This window comes from Macaca mulatta, chromosome 16, assembly GCF_049350105.2.
Source record: "Macaca mulatta isolate MMU2019108-1 chromosome 16, T2T-MMU8v2.0, whole genome shotgun sequence".
Taxonomy (NCBI): domain Eukaryota; kingdom Metazoa; phylum Chordata; class Mammalia; order Primates; family Cercopithecidae; genus Macaca; species Macaca mulatta.
The window spans coordinates 38,520,126-38,542,164 of NC_133421.1; the positions used below are offsets into that span (position 1 = coordinate 38,520,126).

At 41.3% G+C, this 22,039-nt stretch overlaps 1 protein-coding gene, 1 long non-coding RNA gene and 1 pseudogene across 11 annotated transcripts in view; 1 reads left to right on the forward strand and 2 right to left on the reverse strand.

Moving 5' to 3' along the window:
- The window catches only part of SSH2 (slingshot protein phosphatase 2), a 306,298-nt gene that overhangs the window by 152,196 nt on the left and 132,063 nt on the right, over window positions 1-22,039 (reverse strand). For all 10 annotated transcript variants that reach the window (XM_015118966.3, XM_077970690.1, XM_015118964.3 and 7 more), the window contains one exon: window positions 18,527-18,570. Coding sequence is in view for 5 of the 10 variants with exons in the window: in XM_077970690.1 (XP_077826816.1) it covers window positions 18,527-18,570 (44 nt within the window). In the remaining 5 variants the exon portion in view is untranslated. The remainder of the gene's footprint in view (window positions 1-18,526; window positions 18,571-22,039) is intronic.
- LOC144335412 (uncharacterized) lies at window positions 1,039-18,274 on the reverse strand. The gene is made up of 2 exons (XR_013406266.1): window positions 17,599-18,274; window positions 1,039-2,718 (listed from the first exon to the last, which is right to left on the reverse strand). It is a non-coding gene; the product is annotated as an uncharacterized LOC144335412 (long non-coding RNA).
- Window positions 3,369-3,494, forward strand: LOC114673289 (small nucleolar RNA SNORA70; annotated as a pseudogene).

Genomic DNA, 22,039 nt, shown 5'->3' on the forward strand with positions numbered 1-22,039 from the left:
GCTCTTGTTGCCCAGGCTGGAGTGCAATGGCGGGATCTTGGCTCACTACAACCTCCGCCTCCTGGGTTCAAGCAATTCTCCTACCTCAGTCTCCCAAGTAGCTGGGATTACAGGCATACACCACCATGCCCAGCTAATTTTGTATTTTTTAGTAGAGACAGGGTTTCACCATGCTGGTCCGGCTGGTCTTGAACTCTTGACCTCAGGTGATTCACCTGCCTTGGCCTCCCAAAGTGTCGGGATTACAGGCGTAAGCCACTGCACTCAGCCTATTAACTTTTAAAAGTTTCCTACATACTTCCTGGAGGAAAGTGAGATTCTAATTTTGGGGGTTGGGATTGGAGAGTAGAGAAGTGGATAAGAATGATGGGCAAAACTTTGGTTCTTATATATATGCTGCTGCTTTTTTAAAAATGAAATTTTTATTCAATTGGGAAAATCATACTGGGAGAGGGTAACAGTACTATAAAAAGTTAATCATCCGGTCATGAATTACATTTAAAACTGGAAGGTGCAGGATGGCAAGACAAGCAAGAAGCTCAACATTGCCAACTATGGACAACTTGAGTAAGTTTGACTTGTGTTTTACCTTAACCACCAGACCATTCCTTCTGTAGCTCAGGAGAGCACCCCTTCACCCCATTTGCTCGCAGTATCCTATACTCTTTGTGCTCTCACTGCAGTTCCCTTTGGCTTCCATGTTTTCCTTGTTCCCCTCCATGGCTAGCTGGATTGCAGAATTAAGTTTATGATTACCAAATAACAAAACAAAACTGTAAGGTGCCTATTGCTATACAAGCTTCCCTAGTTTCAATTTATACATTTATCACTCATTTACTCAGTAATTTAACAATTAGGTAATTCATGCTTATTAATTGCCAGGGCTTGGATTGGACCTTGAGGATAAAAAATGAAGAATGCATGAGATCTGGCAGCCTAGAAGGGAGACAAACTGGAGTGTGAAAAATGAAGCCCTTCTTTATCTTTCCCTTCTTTCTTTTCCCTTTCCCTTTCCTTTTTCCTTTCCCCTTTCTTCTCTTTTCTTTTTTGACAGGGTCTGGCTCTAGCACCCATGCCGAAGAGCACTGGCGCGATCTTTGCTCACCTCAACCTCTGCCTCCCAGGCTTAAGTGATCCTCTTGCCTCAGCCTCCCATATTATGAACTTTTCATTACTAAATTTATTCACCAAATTAATATACAACAGAATTGCAAATAATACAGTTCTCGAACAGAATTAGCAGCAAATTCACTAAAACTTTTTTCTTTTTAATCAGTGAGGAGACCATCCTTTGAATGTCATTTTTTGAGGATATATAGCTGTCTTTTATTTGTAGGTTCTGTTTTTTTTAATTCATAGAAAAGAAAGTCCTCTCCTGACCTGAATGTATGCATTCAAACTTATTCCCTAGGGTTAACCTTGGCTGTTTCATTTTGTCTGTAGGGTAGGGACTTATCCTGAGACAATGGTCTTGATAAGTTGGTAAAGCCATTCCATCACAAGTCATCAGTACTTTATCTGTGCCCTTGAGTTTTTCACAACATGAGTTGGTTTTAATTTTCAACATAATCTGAAAAAAATTCTTCAAATGCTTCAAATACTCTGTGTTTTGGGGAAGACATCAGGCCTAGCAGGAATTTGGATCATGAGCAGCTTATAGAATCAGGCTCTGGCTAGTAGAATCCACATATCTGCCTGTGTAGACTCCTTCAGTAGCAGCTTGGCATGGTTCTTGCCAAGGTCCTCTGGAGCACTGCTGCTCTGTTGCCCTAAAGGTTGAAGGCCAGTTCAGTACTGAGGAAGGTTCTATTGGTGGTCTCAGCAAAAAGTGATAGCCCAAAGCCCAGAGACTCCTCAGGGTTGGCTCCTTTCATGTGATCCATGTAAATAAAGTAAGAACTTGTTGAACATGCTCCTCAAGAGTGCCGTGATTTAGTCAGCCATCTGAGGTGATACACCTACAGAGTATGCTATTCCTCTAACACTTTGGATTTTTCTAGGATCTGTGAGCTGAATAGGTCTCAAGATCTTCCTTCAGGACGTAAGAAAAATATTTTACCACCTCTATGAGGCATGCCCAACACACCATCTTTAGCTCAAATAACTTACCAACAATCCCAAACTATCTCAGCAGAAGGTTGTGGTCATAAAGAGCCAAGCAAAGAAAGTTTCCAAGTAAAGCCACCACTGTAATGGACATTACAGTTGTGCTCCACAGACCCACCATATAAAGGCCTACTTAATAATTAAGGGTTGTTCTTGTTTTGTTTATTTTCGTTCAATAATCATTAGTTTTTCCATCCACTAGCTTTGTGAAGTTGACTTCAAAATGTCTGAAGCCTGCATTGTGGTCTTTGGCATGGATCTTTTGGAATTTGATGGGATGAACAGACACTGACACAAGAAAGTTGCAGCCTACAGAGGTGAAAAAGTGGATCTGGATTGTCATGTGGGTGCCATAGAGTTATAGGGGGGCTATCAGTGAAGCATGGAGGTGATGGTGATGGCTGTGGCTTCGGCTTCCTCTTGCAGTCCTCCTGACTATGTCTTTTAAAACGGATTAACTTTTAAAAGGATATTTGTATAGCATTTTGCAATTACTGAAAGTAGGCTTTTTATTCAAAAAAGTACAGAAACCACATTTTAGATTGTGGCTAAAATTTTAAATTCATGGCTGGGTGTGATGGCTTATGCCTGTAATCCCAGCAGTATGGGAGGCTGAGGCAGGCAGATCACCTGAAGTCAGGAGTTCAAGACCAGCCTGGCCAACATGGTGAAACCTCATCTCTACTAAAAATACAAAAATCAGCTGGGCATGGTGGTGCACATCTGTAATCCCAGCTACTCGGGAGGCTGAGGCAGGAGAATTGCTTGAATCCGGAAAGTGGAGGTTGCAGTAAGCTGAGATCTCACCACTGCACTCCAGCCTGGGTGACAGAGTGACAGAGTGAGACTCCGTCTCAAAAATAAAATAAAATAAAATAAAAATACATTTATTATGATTATCAGCTATTTAATCATTAAATCTTATACCTCACAGCATCTATCTAGTTCTTATTGGAAAGGCCTCCTTGGCTTTAGTAGTTAACACATACATACTTATGGATTATTGAGAATTGTTTATTTTGATGGAGGCAAACTCATATACTTTTAATTACTAGCCCATCCTATTTAAGGACTCATGCTTTGCTTATAAAGTGTTACTCAGGGACAACCTAATAAGAAAATGTATGGTGCACTGAAATAATGAAAATGCACAATTCCATGGTACCTACATTCATTCTGCAAAGAATAATGACAGAAAGAGAATCTTCCAAGCACCAATCCTTGCCTTTAGAAAATTGAAATTTCATTACAAACAATTCTTTCTACAACCAGCTACTGGTTGATCTTACATTTCATCTGGTGTGCAATGGCTGCAAACAGCAGCCTCCTTGGTAGTGTTTGCAGCCTGTTGCTTGTATGGGTTACTCTAATGGATGCTGGAGACAGCCCTTTCCAATGTATATTCATGTCTCTGACCCTGCACTATCACCAAACTAGAAAAACAAAAACAAAAACAAAACCTGATCTGGAGGGTCTTTGAGATAGAGGTCACTGTTACCACATCCCTTCCTGCCTTGCAGCCTGTGCAGCCTGCCATGAGTGAGGGGACAGCAGATGGGAACAGTATCCTCTCAACTGTTCCTCAAGAGTTCTTGACTGTCAGCTCTTTCCCCTCCCATGAAAGGAATTCTCCTGATATGATTATACTGTTGCCTTTTCCCATTCCTCTTTCCCCTACTAGGAAAAAAAAAAAAAAAAAGTACTGCAATGAATGTGAGAATATTTGTTCTAACATTTTACAGTTTTTCAATGAGAACTGAATTACGGGATATATAAATGTTTCGCATGGTGGAAAAAGGGTAGAGGTCACAATTTCACAGCTACCCAAATCACACTTCTCTGTTAATAAAGGAATTCTTTTAATAAAGTCATGTAGCCTGGATGGGCGTGGTGGCTCACGCCTGTAATCCCATCACTTTGGGAGGCTGAGGCGGGGTGATCACCTGAGGTCAGGAGTTCGAGACCAGTCTGGCCAACATGGTGAAACCCCATCTCTACTAAAAATACAAAAATTAGCTGGGCATGGTGGTGTACACCTGTAATCCCAGCTACTCAGGAGGCTGAGGCCAGACAATCGCTTGAACCCAGGAGGCAGAGGTTGCAGTGAGCCGAGATCACGCCACTGCACTCCAGCCTGGGTGACAAGAGTGAGACTCTGTCTCAAAAAAAAAAAAAAAAAAAAAAAAAAAAAATTAGCCAGGTGTGGTGGTGGGCACCTGTAATCCCAGCTACTCATAAGGGTGAGGCAGGAGAATTGCTTGAATGCTGGAAATGGAGGTTGCAGTGAGCCAAGATCATGCCACTACACTCTAACCTGGGTGACAGAGTGAGCCTCCATCTCCAAAAAAAAAAAAAAAAAAGAAAACAAAAGAAAAAAAAAGTCAGTCATGTAGCTAAGAGGATTTTCTTACTACTAAATAATCAGCATTGATAGGCCATTTGAGTTTTTATTAGTCTTTGGGTTTTTATAATATCCAGCAAAACAACTCTTCCAAAAGTCAATTTGGCAAAATCAATAATCAAAGGGACATTTACTTTGTTTGTTTTTCTTATACCATGAAGAATAACATCTGGGGGAAAAAGTAAAATGATTTACCTAGATTTGAAATATATACCTAATTTTTTTACTAGTGGAAGGAAGGAAGGAAGGAAGAAAGGAAGGAAGGAAGGAAGGAAAAGGAGGCAGGGAAGAAGGGAGGGAGGAAGGAAGGCCGGCCAAATTCAGTTATGGCTGTGATAATCAGATTTGCTTTTCAAATCAGATTTAAGAACTATGGCTTTCACAGCCACCAGATACAGTACACATCATATAAATATAAAATAGTGTCTGTGAATACATTCTTCAGAAACAAAGAATACTTCAGTGAAATGAAAATTCTTACTGCTGTTAAATAGCTAGGAAAAGAGCCTTTAAAGGTGTACACTTAACCATCCCAGCAAGGCTACTCTGTACAATAGCAGACATTTAAGAAAATGAGAAGATAGCTCACTACACCCCCTGGTGGCCACCCCCCAAACACTTATAAACAACAGATAGTTCTCTATTCTGTACAGGAAGTGTAACCCACATGGTGGGAGGTTCACAGGGTGCAGAGAGGCCCACAGCAAAAGATGAACGGTGGCTGGGCATGGTAGTTTACGCCTGTAATCCCAGCACTTTGGGGTCCAGAAGTTTGAGACCAGCCTGGCCAACATGGTGAAACCCTGTCTCTACTAAAAATACAAAAAATTAGCTGGGCGTGGTGGTGGGCCCTGTAATCCCAGCTACTTGGGGGGCTGAGGCAGGAGAATTGCTTGAACTCAGAAGGTGGAGCGTGCTGAGATCGCCCCATTGCACTCCAGCCTGGGCGACAGAGTAAGACTCTGTCTCAAAAAAAAAAAAAAAAGATGAACAGTTTCTATGTGATCAGTTACAGCCACTTTCTAATAAATGGAAAGCTCTACTTTTGTTTAAAAACAGCAACAAAACAAAACAAAACAAAAAAACAACTCTGGCCAGCCGCAGTGGCTCACACCTATAATCCCAGCACTTTGGGAGGCCGCCGGATCACCTGAGGTCAGGAGTTCGAGACCAGTCTGGCCAACATGATGAAATCTCATCTCTACTGAAAATACAAAAATTAACCGGGCGTGATGGCACGTGCCTGTAATCGCAGCTATTCGGGAGGCTGAGGCAGGAGAATTGCCTGAACCTGGGAGGCAGAGGTTGCAGTGAGCCGAGATCATGCCATTGCATTCCAGCCTGGGCGACAGATCGAGACTCCATCTCAAACAGCAACAACAATAAAAAACCCTCTGTTTCTCTTTCTAATGTATATTTCCTGTCCTAAGTGCAATCAATATTCAGCTTCTCCATGAAATGTTAACATCATCACTCTATTTCTTAAAGAAGAGTGAGTGATAGAGCATTTTATTGCCAAATGGCTCAGAAAAAAAGTTCCTGGTATTGTGTTTATAATTTATCTGTAAGTATGAGATTGTTTCAATTTTTTTTTTTTTTTTTTTTTTTGAGACAGTGTCTTGCTCTGTCTCCAGGCTGGAGTGCAATCTCAGCTCACTGCAACCTCTGCCTCCTGGGTTCAAGTGATTCTCCTGCCTCAGCCTCCTGAGTTGCTGGGATTACAGGCACGCGCCTCCAGGCCCAGCTAATTTTTGTATTTTTAGTAGAGACGCGGTTACACCACGTTGGCCAGGCAGGTCTCGAACTCCTGACCTCGTGATCTACCTGCCTCGGCCTCCCAAAGTGCTGGGATTACAGGCGTGAGCCACCGCACCCAGCCTAAAAATTTTTTTAAAGATAAAAAAGATGAGGATTAAATTATCAGCTCATATTTACAATGGACCTGCTTTTTTCCCCACTTTTTCTCCCTTTTAAAAAATTAAGTACAATACTTATATTCTCAAGGTTTATATAGTCTTTAACTAGAACATATATATACTGATGCAGAAATACATTTTTCCTCTTTTCACAGCTGAAAGATGGGCAATGTAGTAAATATATTGTCATGATATTTAAATCCATAGAAAAATTATTTCACCAAATAGGTTTGAATAAAGATGAAGTCCTATCTCAAAGATAAAAAATAAACAGAGCAAATACATGATAAAGAAAACCTGACAAGGTACCACAGAAATCTGGAAGAAAAATTTAGCTGCAAATTAGTAACAGTGCCACTGAGAAACCATCTCTTATATAAGGACATGCCCTAATCCTGTGTTTTTTGTTTTTTTTTTTTGAGATGGAGTCTCGCTCTGTCGCCCTGGCTGGAGTGCAATGGCACAGTCTTGGCTCACTGCAACCTCCACCTCCTGGGTTCAAGCGATTCTCCTGCCTTAGCCTATCAAGTAACTGGGACTACAGGTGTGTGCCACCACGTCTGGCCAGTTTTTGTATTTTTAGTAGAGACAGGGTTTCCATTATGTTGGCCAGGCTGATCTCGAACTACTGACCTCGTGATCCGCCTGCCTCAGCTTCCCAAAGTGCTGGGATTACAGGTGTAAGCCATGGTGCCCGGCCCAATTTTTCTTTTCTTTTCCTTTTCTCTTCTCTCTCTTTCTCTCTTTCTTTCTTTAACAGAGCCTCGCTTTGTCGCCCAGGCTGGGGTACAGTGGCAAAATCTCAATCTCGGCTCACTGCAACCTCTGCCTCCCAGGTTCAAGCAATTCTCCTGCCTCAGCCTCCAGAATAGCTAGGATTACAGGCGCGCATCACCATGCCTGGCTAATTTTTGTATTTTTAGTAGAGATGGGGTTTCACCATGTTGGCCAGGTTTGTCTTGAACTCCTGACCTCCGGTAATCTGCCTGCCTTGGCCTCCCAAATCCCATGTCCGGGATTATAGGCATGAGCCACCATGCCGGCCCTATGTTTTCTTTTAACTGCCTTTAAACTATTTCTACTTGAATATTGTCCTGTTGTTTCACATATCCAAAGGCAAACTCTTCATATGGCTTCTGACAGAGTTCCCTTTTTTAACTAATATTATTTGTAGTACAGTAATCAATATTCTTCTATTCCTGTTCATTCACTAAGCATTTACTGAGTGCCAACTACATGCTAATTGGATACCCAAGTAAAAGACATAAACCCTGTCCTCATGCTGCTCTCACACAGGAACTAGCTATTTGCCTGAATAACTGCAACAGCTTCCTTGATAGTTTTCTTGCCTCCCCTCCCCTCATGCTGTATAATACTGCCAGACTCCTTCTGGCAGTCATGTTATACATTTTTTCTTTTGTGTATGTGTGTGAGACCAAAGTTTTGTTATTACTCAAATCAGTCTCCCTGAAAACTTGAGGATCAGAGTTGTTTTTTGTTTTTGTTTTTTTTCTGAGACGGAGTCTCACTCTGTTGCCCAGGCTGGAGTGCAGTGGTGCAATCTTGGCTCACTGCGACCTCTGCTTCCTGGGTTCAAGCGATTCTCCTGCCTCTGCCTCCCGAGTAGCTGGGATTACAGGCATGTGCCACCATGTCTGGCTAATTTTTGTATTTTTAGTAGAGACAGGCTTTCACCATGTTGGCCAGGCTGGTCTGGAACCCCTGACCTCAGTTGATCCTCCCATCTTGGCCTTCCAAAGTGCTGTGATTACAGGCATGAGCCACCGTGCCTGGCCTGGATCAGAGTTTTGGTATAAAGGATAATTTGTTGGGTAGGGGACCATTGAATTGGGAGTGCTGATTGATTGGCTCAGAGATAAAATCATAGGGAGTTGAATTTGTTCTCTTATGCTGAGTCAGTTCCTGAGTGGGGACCATAGAACTGGTTGGCAGGTCCACGTGGGGTCATCTGGTTGTCAGAAATGGAAAAACCTTATGTATTAGTCAGGGTTCTCTAGAGGGACAGAACTCTATATAAATATATTTATATGAGAGTTTTTTAAGTATTAACTTAAAGTTCCCACAATAGGCCATCTGCAAGCTGAGGAGCAAGGAGAGCCAGTCCGAGTCCCAAAACGGAAGAACTGAAGAACCTGGAGTCCAATGTTTGAGGGCAGGACGCATCCAGCATGGGAGAAAGATGTAGGCTGGGAGGCTAGACCAGTCTGTCCTTTTTATGTCTTTCTGCCTGCTTTATATTTGCTGGCATCTGATTAGATTGTGCCCACCAGATTAAGGGTGGATCTGCCTTTCCCAGCCCACTGACTCAAATGTTAATCTCTTTTGCAACACCCTCACAGACAGACCCAGGATCAATACTTTGTATTCTTCAATCCAATCAAGTTGACACTGAGGATTAACCATCACACCTGAAAAGGCATCTCAAAAGGCTGATCTTAGGTTCACAATAGTGATGTTACCTTTAAGAGTAATTGGGGGCTGGACACAGTGGCTCATGCCTGCAATCCTAACACTTTGGGAGGCCAAGGTGGGCGGATCACCTGAGGTCAGGATTTCGAGACCAGCCTGGCCAACATGGTTAAACCCCGTCTCTACTAAAAATAAATATAAGCTGGGCATGGTGGCATGCACCTGTAATCCCAGCTACTCAGGAGGCCGAGGCAGAAGAATTGCGTGAACCTGAGATGGAGGTTGCAACGAGCCAAGATCGTGCCATTGCATTCCAGCCTGGGCAACAGACCAAGATTCCGTCTCAAAAAAAAAAAAAAAAGTAATTGGGGGCCGAGGCAGCTGAATCACTTGAGGTCAGGATACAAAAATTAGCTGGGTGTGGTGATGGGTGCCTGTAATCCTAGCTTCTTGGGAGGCTGAGACAGGAGAATCACTTGAATCCAGGAGGCGGAGGTTGCAGTGAGCTGAGATTGCACCCCAGCCTGGGTGACAGAGTGAGACTCCATCTCAAAAATAAAATAAAATAAAATAAAATAAAAAAATAAATAATTGGGGAAGTTGTGAATCTTATGACCTCCTAAATAATGGCTGGTAATATTTAGAATTAGTTATGTCATTCTTCTACACATAGATCTATCAAATCGAAACTCCTCTGCTTTTAAGGTATACACAGTTACCTTGTTACTGTCCTAAAACACATTAGCGCCTATTTTCAGAGTTTTGATGATATCCTTCCATTCTCCCCACTCTCCTATGTTTGGAATGCTACCCTTTTCTTCTCTTCTCCTATCTAAATCCCATTCATTCATCATGACTCAGCTCTTCCAAGAGGTTTTATGAGACTTCTCTGGCCCACATTGCTTTTTTTCCTCTCCTCTGCTGCAAATTTTATTTTCATTGCTATCTTTGAAACAACTGGGGAAAAGACCGAATTTTCTTTTTGTTTTGTTCTTATTTTGCTTAATTTTTCCCTCATAAAGACCAAATTTTCCAAGGTAAAGATTTTTTTCAGCAGATAGTGAGTAATTGTTTATGTCCATGAAAGACTAAAGAGGAAGAAACTAGGCTTAAAAATAGGGGAGGGTTTCAGCTGAACATGAAAAATAATTTCTTCATTTTCAGAGTAATTAAAAAATAAAAAGTATAATATATGTATTGCTTGAATTGAGAGAAGAAATGTAAAACTCCTTTATACAATTCTTATCTTGGGGTTGGCACACACAAGAATGAAAGAATTCTACTATAATTAAAATTAAATTAAGATCTCAAAGTACTTTATTTCCTACCATACCTATTCACTATTCTCCTTAAAAAAGGTGTCCTGAGATTGCAAAGATACATTTCAGTGCAATCTTGTTCATTTTTATTTATCATCTTATAATTGTAATAGGTTGACCCATATGAGACAGCTGTTTACAGTTAATATGGTTGAATGTTGGCGTTTCATGTTTTTTTTATTTTTTGTTTTTGAGACGGAGTCTTACTCTGTCGCCCAGGCTCTGGAGTGCAGTGTTACCATCTCTGCTCACTGCAACCTCTGCCTTCCGGGTTCAAGCGATTCTCCTGCCTCAGCCTCCTGAGTAGCTGGGATTACAGGCGCATGCCACCACGCTTAACTAATTTTTGTATTTTTAGTAGGGACGGGGTTTCGCCATGTTGACCAGGCTGGTCTCGAACTTGTAACCTCGTGATCCGCCCGCCTCGGCCTCCCAAAGTGCTAGGATTACAGGCGCGAGCCACCGCGCCCAGCCGGTTTACTTTTATAGTTATCTTCCTGGCTATTCCCCAGTCAGCAAAGTGGGTCATCACACAAGAAAAAGCTGAGTCCATAAATATGCAAAAGAAATACTGGCATCACATTTCATCCATTTATCTTTTCACAGACAGGTTGGAAAGGTTCCCTGGCAAAACTCCAGCCAGCCTGCATACTGGGGTGGAGCTTTGGGAAGTTCGCACAATTTGCATGGGGCGGAGCCTGGCCCCTCCTCTTCCTTTGTGAAACCGGGGATTCAAACTGCAAGGCAGGAAGCGAACCAGCAGGAATTCTAGCCTTGCAGAAAGTCCCTGTTCACCCTTTGTTTTCCTTTTTGCCCCATAAATCCCATTATTCTCACCCTTTAATCGTCTGTGAGACAAAATTTTTGTGGCCATGGGACAAAGACCCCGTCTTTAGCTGAACTAAGGAAAAGTTCTGCAACAACAGTTAATGATATAAAACATGATTTTCTGTAATTATGTTATCTTTTTATGCCTGTCTTCTGAGAAAAAAAAAATATTGCTGGAGTTTAAATATCACAAAAAGGTGGCCAGCCATGGTGGCTCACACTTGTAATCCCAGCACTTTGGGAGGCTGAGGCAGGAGGATCACTTGAGCCCAGCAGTTTGAGACCAGCCTAGGCAACATAGGGAGACCCTGTCTCTACAAAAATAACAGAAAATATTAGCTGGGCATAGTGTTGCATGCCTCCTACTTGGGAGGCTCAAGTGGGAGGACTGACTGAGCCCGTTACTGTATCGCTGCACTCCAGCCTGGGTGGCAGAGCAACACCCTGTCTCAATCAATCAATCACAAAAAGGGGCTAGTATGGCATAAATACATTGTTTCTTAATTCTGGTAAAATAAACATAAAAATTCCATCCTAACCACTTTTAAGTGTACAGTTCATTGGCATTAAGTACATTCACAATGTTGTGCAATCACCACCACTATCCATTTCTAGAACTTTCTTCATCTTCCAAAACTGAACCTCCGTACCCACTAGGCAGTAACTTCCCACCCCATCCCCCAGTCACCATTATTCTGTCCGCATGAATTTGATTATTCTAGGTATCTCATGTAAGTGGAATCATACAGTATTTGTCTTTTTGTGATTGGCTTATTTCACTTAGCTTAATGTCCTCATTTTTACCCATGTTGTGGCATGTCAGAATTTCCTTTTTAAAGGCTGAATAATATTCCATTGTACATATAATACCTCATTTTGTTTATTCATTCCCCATTGATGAACGCTTGGATTGCTTCCATCTTTTGGCTATTGTGAATAGTGTTGCTATTAACAGGGGTATAGGAATCTCTTGAGACCCTGCTTTCAATTCTTTTAGGTATCTACCCAGGAGTCCAGAAGTGGATTTGCTGGATCATATGATCATATTCTATTTTTAATTTTTTGAGGAATCACCATACTATTTTCCATTGCAGCTATGCCATTTTACATTCCTACCAATAGTGTACAAGGCTTCCAATTTCTCCATGTCCTCACCAATGCTTTATTTTGATAGTGGCCATCCTAATGGGTATGAGGTAGTATATCTCACTGTGGTTTCGATTTGCACTTCCTTAATGATTAGTGATTTTGAGTTTTTTTTTTTTATTATTATTAGAGACAGGGTCTTGTACTGTTACCCAGGCTGGAGTGCAGTGGAACCTTCTTAGCTCACCACAGCCTTTAATTCCTGGACTCAAGCAATCTTCTCACCTCAACATTCTGAGTAGCTGGGACAGGTGTATGACACCACACCTGGCTACATTTTTTTTATCTTTTGTAGAGATGGAGTCTTGCCGTGCTTCCCAGGCTGGTCTCAAACTCCTGGGCTCAAGAAATCCTCCCTTCTCAGCCTCCCAAGTGCTGGAATTCCAGGCATGAGTTACTGCATTCAGCCTTGAGCATCTTTTCATATGCTTATTGCTTATTTGTTTATCTTCTCTGGAGAAATGTCTATTCAAGTTCTTTTCTATTTTTTTAATTGGGTTGTATGATGGTTAATTTTATGTGTCAACCATCAACCTGACTGGGCCACAGGATGTCCAGTATTTGGTTAAATATTATTCTCAGCTTATCTGTGAGGGTGTTTCTGGATAATATTAACCTTTGAATCAGTAGACTGGGTAAAGCAGACTGTCCTCTCCAGTGCGGGTAGGCCTCACTCAATCTATTGAAGGCCTGAATAGAACAAAAGGCTGAATAAGGGAGAAGCCACTCCTTCTGCCTTTGAGCAAGGACACTGGTCTTCTATTTTCGGACTCAGACTTGGACTCAACGAATGGTGGACTGAGCCACCATTGGCTCTCCTAGTTCTTAAGTCTTTGGACTTGGACTGGAACTATCTCTATGAGACACCCTTTTTGGTTCTATTTATCTAGAGAATCCTGTCTAATACAGATATTGGTAATGAAAAATGGGGTGCTGAGGCTTTGAAACTGGGTAATGGGTAGATGCCAGAAGAGTTTTGAGGTGCATGCTAGAAAAAGTCAAGACTGCCATGAAGGGACTGCTAAAGGTAATTCTGGTGAGGGCTCAGAAAGGATAGAGGAGATCTGGAGAAAATACTTCCATCTTCTTAGAGAATACATAAAGAACCACGAACAGAATATTGGTAGAAATATGGATGGAAAAGCCCATTCTAACGAAGACTCAGATGGAAACAAGAAACATATTAGTGGACAATGGAGAAAAGGCAATCCTTGTTATAAAGTGGCAAAGAACGGGCTGGATTGTGTTTGTGTTCTAGTATTGTGTGGAAGGTAGAACTTGCAACAATGGAATTGGACATTCAGCTACAGTGGTTTCTAAGCAAAGTGGTGAAGGAGTGGTTTGACTCCTTCTGGCTGCTATAATAAAATGCAAAAAGAGAGAAATGAATTGCAGAAGGAATTGTTAAGCAAAAGGGAACCAGAACTTACTCGGAACATTCTTGGCCTGTGCATATTGCAAAAAATGAGAAAGCATGTTTGGAAGGGAACACCAACAGTGGGGCTGACTGACCATATAAGGATGGTAGTGTTGGTGTGAACCACAGGCCTAATCAGCCATCTCAATAGAAGCCAGGATAGAGAAGGGATTATGCAAACAGAAATACTGCAAGCTAGGATTAAGGGAAACAGAGAAAATGAAATGGAATAAAGGAAGACTGTGACTATGCATTATCCTTCAAGAAAGGGGAAGAAAGATCCCCAAAGGCAATTCAGTGATGATCATCAGGGCTTCTACTCTCATCACACCCACCATGGGTGGGGATCAGGGAGCAAGGCTGTCTTCACTTCAGTTTCAAAGGCTAGGACCACTGCCCAGCAGAGTTGTGTGGGCAGGGCTTTTGTAGAGAGACCTGTGGATGGCACTCCACTGAGCTGAAGGGGCAGGACCACCACATGAAGCAATGAGGGTGACACTGCCACTCAAGTGCATCTGGAGAGCAGAGCATCAACCAAGGAGGATTATCCTCAAGTCTTAAGACCTAATAGGATTTGCCTTGCTAAGTTTTAAACTTCTTTGGGACCTATCACTCCTACTTTCCTTCTGATTTCTCCCTTTTGAGATAGGAATATCTATCCTATGCTTACCTCACCATGGTATTTTGGAAGTGCTTAACTTACCTGATTTCACAGGTTCGCAGCTGGCGAGGAATGCTGGCTCAGAATGAATCATTCTTGGTCTTACCCATATCTGATTTAGATGATATTTAGATAAAACTTTGGACTTTAGGCTTCAGAATTGATGCTGGAATGTTTTGTCTTTTAAGGATGTTGAGATGGAATGAATATATTTTGTATATGAGAACATGAATTTTGTGGGTTCCCGGGCAAAATATTATGGACTTAATGTCTGTGCCCCCTGCTAATTCATATGTTGAAGCCCTATCCTCGAAAGTGATGGTATTTGGAGGCAAGGCCTTTGGGAGGTAGTTAGGGTTAGATGAGGTCATGATGGTGAGTCCCCTGTGACATGTCCTTATAAGAATAGGAAGAGACCAGAACATGCTCTCTCTCTCTTTCTCCCCACCAAGTAAGAACACTGAGAGAAGGTGGCTGTCTGTAAGTGTGGAAGAACACCCGCACATGAACATGCCAGCACCTTGATCTTAGATTTCCCAGCCTCCTAGGACTGTGAGAAATAAATGCCTATTGTTTCAGCCACCCAGTCTAGGTATTTTGTTATAGTGGACTGACTAGGGTTTTGTTTTTGTTGAGTTGTAGGAGTTCTTTATATCCATATTCTGGATATTAACCCCTTATGATTTGCAAATATTTTCTTCCATTCCATGGGTTGCCTTTTCACTCTGTTGATAGTGTCTTTTGATGCACAGAAGTTTGAAATTTTGATGTAGTCTAATTTATCTATTTTTGTAGTTATGATTGTTATCTGTGAACAAAGCCATCATAGTTTGGTCTAATTGTACTGAAAGATTTTTTTCTTTTTTGAGACAGAGTCTTGCTCTGTTGCCCAGGCTGGAGTGCAGTGGCGCAATCTCAGCTCACTGCAACATCTGCCTCCCGAGTTCCAGTGATTCTCCTGCCTCAATCTCCTGAATAGCTAGGATTACAGGCACATGCCACCACACTCAGCTAATTTTTGTATTTTTACTAGAGACAGGGTTTCTCCATGTTGGCCAGGCTGGTCTCAAACTTCTGACCTCAGGTGATCCACCTGCCATGGCCTCCCAAAGTGCTGGGATTACAGGTGTGAGCCACTGCGCCTGGTCTGAAAGATTATTTTTATGACTTTGTCGATAAATGGCATTTGGTTAAAATAAGATTATTATTGGCCGGGCGTGGTGGCTCAAGCCTGTAATCCCAGCACTTTGGGAGGCCGAGACAGGTGGATCACGAGGTCAGGAGATCGAGACCATCCTGGCTAACACGGTGAAACCCCGTCTCTACTAAAAAATACAAAAAACTAGCCGGGTAAGGTGGCGGGCGTTTGTAGTCCCAGCTACTCGGGAGGCTGAGGCAGGAGAATGGCGTAAACCTGGGAGGCGGAACTTGCAGTGAGCTGAGATCCAGCCACTGCACTCCAGCCTGGGCGACAGAGCAAGACTCCGTATCAACAACAACAACAACAAAAAAGATTATTATTATTATTACTATTTTTATTTTTGAGACGTAGTTTTGTTCTGTTGCCCAGGCTGGAGTGCAGTGGCTCAATCTCAGCTCACTGCAACCTCCACCTCCAGGATTCAACCAATTCTCCTGCCTCAGACTCCTGAGTAGCTGGACTACAGGCATGCACCACCACACCCGGCTAATTTTTTGTATTTTTAGCAGAGATGAGGTTTCACCATGTTGGCCAGGCTGGTCTTGAACTCCTTACCTCATGTGATCCGTCTGCCCTGGCCTCCCAAAATGCTGGGATTGCAGGCATGAGCCACTGCCCCCGGCCGAAATAATAGATTCTTAATGCAATGTCTTTTTTGTTACCTGGAACTGGCCTTTAATTTTAATGATATGCTGTTTACTATTTAATTTCCTACTACAAGCTACATTTGAACCCACAAACTGACCAGATGAGTTTGGGCACACTTAATGAAACGATTCAATGCTGGTTTATTTTGTGGTAAGTGATGGAGAACTCCAAACAATCTGTAGCAGTCAAACATACAAAAATCAATCTCTTACCATATAGCTACGAGGGGCATTCAACTGGCAGGTAAGATAAGTTTCTTTGCTCTGAGTCAGACTTTAAAGCCTTTAGATTTAGAAATAGCTTGGCAAACACACTAAATATAAGACATTACAACAGATTAGCAAATTTTGATTTTTTAATAGTTGCTACTAGGTTTTCTTCATTTCTTATTTCTATAAGTAATCCTTTTCTTGTGAAAAAAAGAAGCCTGCAAAAACCCTCTGCTGGTCAAAGTGACAAAATATTGCCAAAAACTTTAAAAACAGGTCTTTATGGTTCTTCTTCTTCTTTTTTTTTTTTTGTAAGACAGAGTCTCGCTCTGTTGGCCAGACTGGAGTGCAGTGGTGCGATCTCTGCTCACTGCAACCTCCATCTCCTGGGTTCAAGTGATTCTCTTGCCTCAGCCTCCTGAGTAGCTGGGATTACAGGCATGCATCACCACGCCTGGCTAATTTTTTTTTGTATTTTTAGTAAAGATGGGGTTTTACCACGTTGGTCAGGCTGTTCGCAGACTCCTGGCCTCCCAAAGTGCTGGGATTACGGGTGTGAGCCACCGTGCCCGGACTTTATAGTTCTTAATAGCTTGACAATTCAGTACTGTGAATAACAGAATAGACTTCCATTGCCTCATCATTAGGTAATTTTTTTGGAACAACAGTATTCCAGTGGATATTGAGTCAATATGTAAAGCTTGAAATTGACCCAGAGAGCTTTAAATCTGACCTCCTAGAAAATATAAGAATTCTTTTTTCATTCTAATGGGAATATGATTATGATGCCTCTGGTACACATTCAGTTAAAATTTATTTTGGGTTTCTATCTCCTTAGCCCTATGCAAAAGAATGACACTTCTCTTTGCTAAAGACACTGAGAAATTAAGCTTTAAGCCCAAAATTTATGTGATAACCAAGTCAGGAAAAATACTGCCAATAATCTCAGTTACTGATGAAAAGGAACTATTTTTATATTAAGTTATAGTTTACAAGAAGGAGGTATATATCAACAAACACCTGATAATATAATAATAATAATAATAATTTGTTTGTTTGAGACGGAATCTCGCTCTGTTGCCCAGGCTGGAGTGTAGTGGCATGATCTCAGCTCACTGCAAGCTTCGCCTCCTGGGTTCCCGCCCATTCTCCTGCCTCAGCCTCCTGAGTAGCTGGGACTACAGGCGCCCACCACCATGCCCAGCTTATTTTTTGTATTTTTAGTAGAGATGGGGTTTCACCATGTTAGCCAGGATGGTCTCGATCTCCTGACCTCGTGATCCACCTGTCTCGGCCTCCCAAAGTGCTGGGATTACAGGCGTGAGCCACTGCGCCCGGCCTGATAATTATTAAAGAAGCATTCCCTTTAGCCAGCTTCTTCACAATGAGCATGCTTATTGTATCCTTTCTCTGTATCATCTAGAATGGCTCATTTGAGTTCAGAGGATACAAGTTTGGTAACATTGAAATGACCATCTAGAACTTACCAGACCTGTTTCTTGTGGGAGGGAGTTACTTTCAAAAACCCCTTAAGGAGATAAAATAAATGTTATTTTATACTTCCTAGATTTCTCTCACAATTGTTTTCTTTTAATGTCAGTGGGTACTGGCACCCTTCTAACAACATGCCCACTATTCCATGAGGGGGGGTAAAAAGGTTTCACTGCATTTTAAAAGATTGGGTATGTTACTCAGTATACCCTTTGTATAAAAACAAAGTCAAATATTTACCAATCTGCAATAATTGCCAAAATTTGTCAAACATGAATGAAAAACACAAGTACAAAACTGAAGGCTGAAATGTTCTTCAGTTGATATTTTCCTAAAAGGTAAGGAAAATTTGCTTTTTTATTACCCTAAGATAATTCCTTGGATGCTTGGGTGAAAACTGAGCCAAAATTGACCTTTCTGCCTCTTTTTAAACCAGTGTACCATTTTAAAATCTTTCTGAGTCAGTAACTGGATTCCTAAAGCAATCACTCCCACTCTTTCTTTTTCAAAAGAGAGGAGGGTCCTGATACGTTGTCTCGAACTCCTGGCCTTAAGCAATCCCAAGTAGCTGGAATTACAGGCACAAGCCACCATGCCCAGCTGCAATCTGGTTTTTTGAGAGACCAAGGAAGCATGCTGGAAAACAAGGATAAGCTAATCTGATAATACTGAAAAAGAATTAGAGAAAAAACAATAACTACTACAAAAATATCCTATAACAAAAATGCTGTAGGATATAATAAACAAACATACCTCCTGGGCTGTGACCGGCATTCTTCCTCCCCACTGTCTGCCTCCTGTATAGACAGAAAATGAAAAAAAAAAAAAAAAAAATTAAAACCTGAGGTTTCATATCATAATATTACTAGTACAATTTTACTAAGTTTCACATGTTGTATACTTGAACTAAATTACTCATGTTGTATACTTGAACTAAATTCTCGTCATAAAAAGTGACTTCAACTAACCCAGGAGGTTGATGTCAATAGAACTTATTCCTGGAGGTAACTTCAACAATAGTCCATGAACAAATTTCATTGACAATGAAGTGCTACTCATTAAAATAATTACCTCTGAAAACCAACTAAACATGTTATTTTACTGTTATGCTACTTCAGCTTCAAAATGAGTGGGCATTCTGACTACCACCAATAAATCTCATCAAGATAACCTATTAATGATTCTGATCCCCAAAGAACAACCTAAACAATGAACACCACTTAAAAGAGAGTGCTCATGATCAAATCACCATCAACATCAACATAATGGCTACCACTTATTGAGTACTTACAATGTGCTAGGCACTGTGTTCATCAACTTAAGTACATTACTCTACTTATTCCTTATAAACCCAGAAGGTTGATGGTACCAATTATTTTTAACTTATTCAAATACACACAATAACATAGGATAAATCAATGTGATATAAAAGCACTGACGGTTAATGACCCACCCAGGGATGCCAAACAATGACAACAACAAAAAGCACTGAATCATAGTTCAATTACAATATTTATTTCTTCTTAGTGTGGCACATAAAGTAATAGAAAGTCTTGTAACTTATGGCAACTTAGACTCAATGAATATTTTACAGATGAAGAAGCAAAAGGGAAATAAGTTGTCCAGGGAGACTCATGTGGTGAAGAATTAAAATGAAAAAATATTGACTCCCAACTAGCTGAAAAAGCTTATCATTTACCTCTCCCTGCCCTGGGTTGAAAATTGGTGTATGTTATGATATTATACAGATCTTCACAGAGGCAAGAATATTGACATGAAGGAAAAGTGAGGAAAGATGGAGAGGCTTTTTCTTTAAATTTGCTCCCTGACAATTTGTATTTGTTCTCTCATCACTTTTGCCCTATCTGGTAAACACAGAACTATTAGGTAGAAGGAGAAAAATAATCTCAGAGAATATGTGTACTGTCTGCCAACAAGCCACCTGCATTTTCATTTATGAAGCCATCCTCATCTACCTTTATATCATTCGGCCTCCATTCCTGGGCAGCCAAGGCTAGCCCTATAACTTTAATTCCCATGTTACTTTCATTATTGATTTCAAACATGTCTTTCTCTCTCTCTCTCTCTTTTTTTTTTTCCCCCACAAAGGAAGAACAAAACAAAGATTCTGCTCCCAGAGGGAGTACAGGTAGAAAGTGTCATAGTGTATTACACTCTTTGCATATAAGAGAGAGGTTTTAGGTTAGAAAGGTATGCCCTGTAGAGAATGAAACAAGGTTTAAAATGGGAAAGAACTATCTCTAGAATCAATAATCAGAACCTGGAAAGTTTGCAAGAATGAAAATGAAAAGACTCAGATAAACAAATGTAAATGTTAGATTTTTGTGCCCAAAGGAACTGTAATAAATAGATATGATTTCCTGGAATATCATTTAACAAAGAGTGCTTCAGTATTGTTATTATTAATATATCTCAAATTATAATGTAGTCTTCTCACATTTTTTCCTTTTTTTTTTTTTATTTTTTTTAAAGATGTTGTCTTGCTCTGTCGCCCAGGCTGGAGCGCAGTGGTGTGATCTCGGCTCACTGCAACCTCCACCTCCCTGGTTCAAGCAATTCTCCAGTCTCAGCCTCCCAAGTAGCTGGGACTACAGGTGCCCGCCACCACACCTGGCTAATTTTTGTATTTTTTAGTAGAGACGGGGTTTGGCCATATTGGCCAGGCTGGTCTCAAACTCCTGACCTCAGGTGATCCACCCCCCTTGGCCTCCCAAAGTGCTGGGATTACAGGAGTGAGCCACCACACCTGGCCACATTATTTTTTAATTGTACTAAATATTATATAAGAATATGCTTAACATACAAGTTATGAGGTACAATAAAATGAGAACCTATGAACACGATTCCACCTAAGAGCTATAATAGTACCAACACTGTTGCTTCTACCTGTCTGCCTCTTATCTCCCATTCCTCTTTCTATTATGTGACTACTGTCCCAAAGTTTATACTTTTTTTGTTTCTACCTCATTTTATTATTTAAAAAATTTCAGGCCGGGCGCGGTGGCTCAAGCCTGTAATCCCAGCACTTTGGGAGGCTGAGACGGGCGGATCACAAGGTCAGGAGATCGAGACCATCCTGGCTAATATGGTGAAACCCCGTCTCTACTAAAAATACAAAAAACTAGCCGGGCGAGGTGGTGGGCGCCTGTAGTCCCAGCTACTCGGGAGGCTGAGGCAGGAGAATGGCGTAAACCCGGGAGGCGGAGCTTGCAGTGAGCCGAGATCCGGCCACTGCACTCCAGCCTGGGCGACAAAGCGAGACTCCATCTCAAAAAAAAAAAAAAAAAAAAAAAAAATTTCAAACATAAAATTGAAAGATCTTATAGCAAACTTGTATATCTACCATCTAGATTGTATATATTTTCTATACTTTTTTTTTTTTTTTTGACAGAGTCTCGCTCTGTTGTCCAGGCTGGAGTGCAGTGGTGCAATCTCAGTTCACTGCAACCTCCACCTCCCGGGTTCAAGTGCTTCTCCATTCTCCGCTTCCTGAGTAGCTAGGATTACAGGCATGTGCCACCATGGCCTGGCTAATTTTTGTATTTTTAGTAGAGACGGGCTTTCTCCATGTTGGCCAGGCTGGTCTCGAACTCCTGACCTCAGGTGATCCGCCCACCTTGGCTTCCCATGGCCTGGGATTACAGGCGTGAGCCACCATGCTCAGCCAATATTTTCTATACTTTTTTTAAAAATCATATGTTTATTCATCTCTCTTTCCATCTATCAGTCCATCTTATTTTTTGGATGTGTTTCGATGTAAGTTACTGATATCAGTACATGTGCTTTTAAATGCATAATAATTAATTAGAATTCAGTTTTTCTTTACAGTTTTTTCCTTTCCTTTTTTGTTTAGAGATAAGGTCTTGCTCTGTCACTTGGGCTACAGTGCAGTAGCATTATCATAGCTCACTGCAGCCTCAAACTCCTGGGTTCAAGCAATTCTCCTGCCTCACCCTCCTGAGTAGCTAGGACTACAGGAGCACACTGCCATGCCCAGCTAATTTTGTTTTTTATTTTTAAATTTTTGTAGAGACGGGGTCTCACTATGCTGTTCAGGTTGGTCTCAAACTTCTGGCCTCAACCTGTCTTCCTGCCTTGACCTTCAGAGTGCTGGGATTACAGGCATGAGCCACCGGCACCTGGCCAGTTTTTTTTTTTTTTTTTTTTTTAAGGTAAAATTTATATACAATGAAATATACAATCTTAAGTGCCCCATTTAATGAGTTTTGATAAATGTATGTGTCT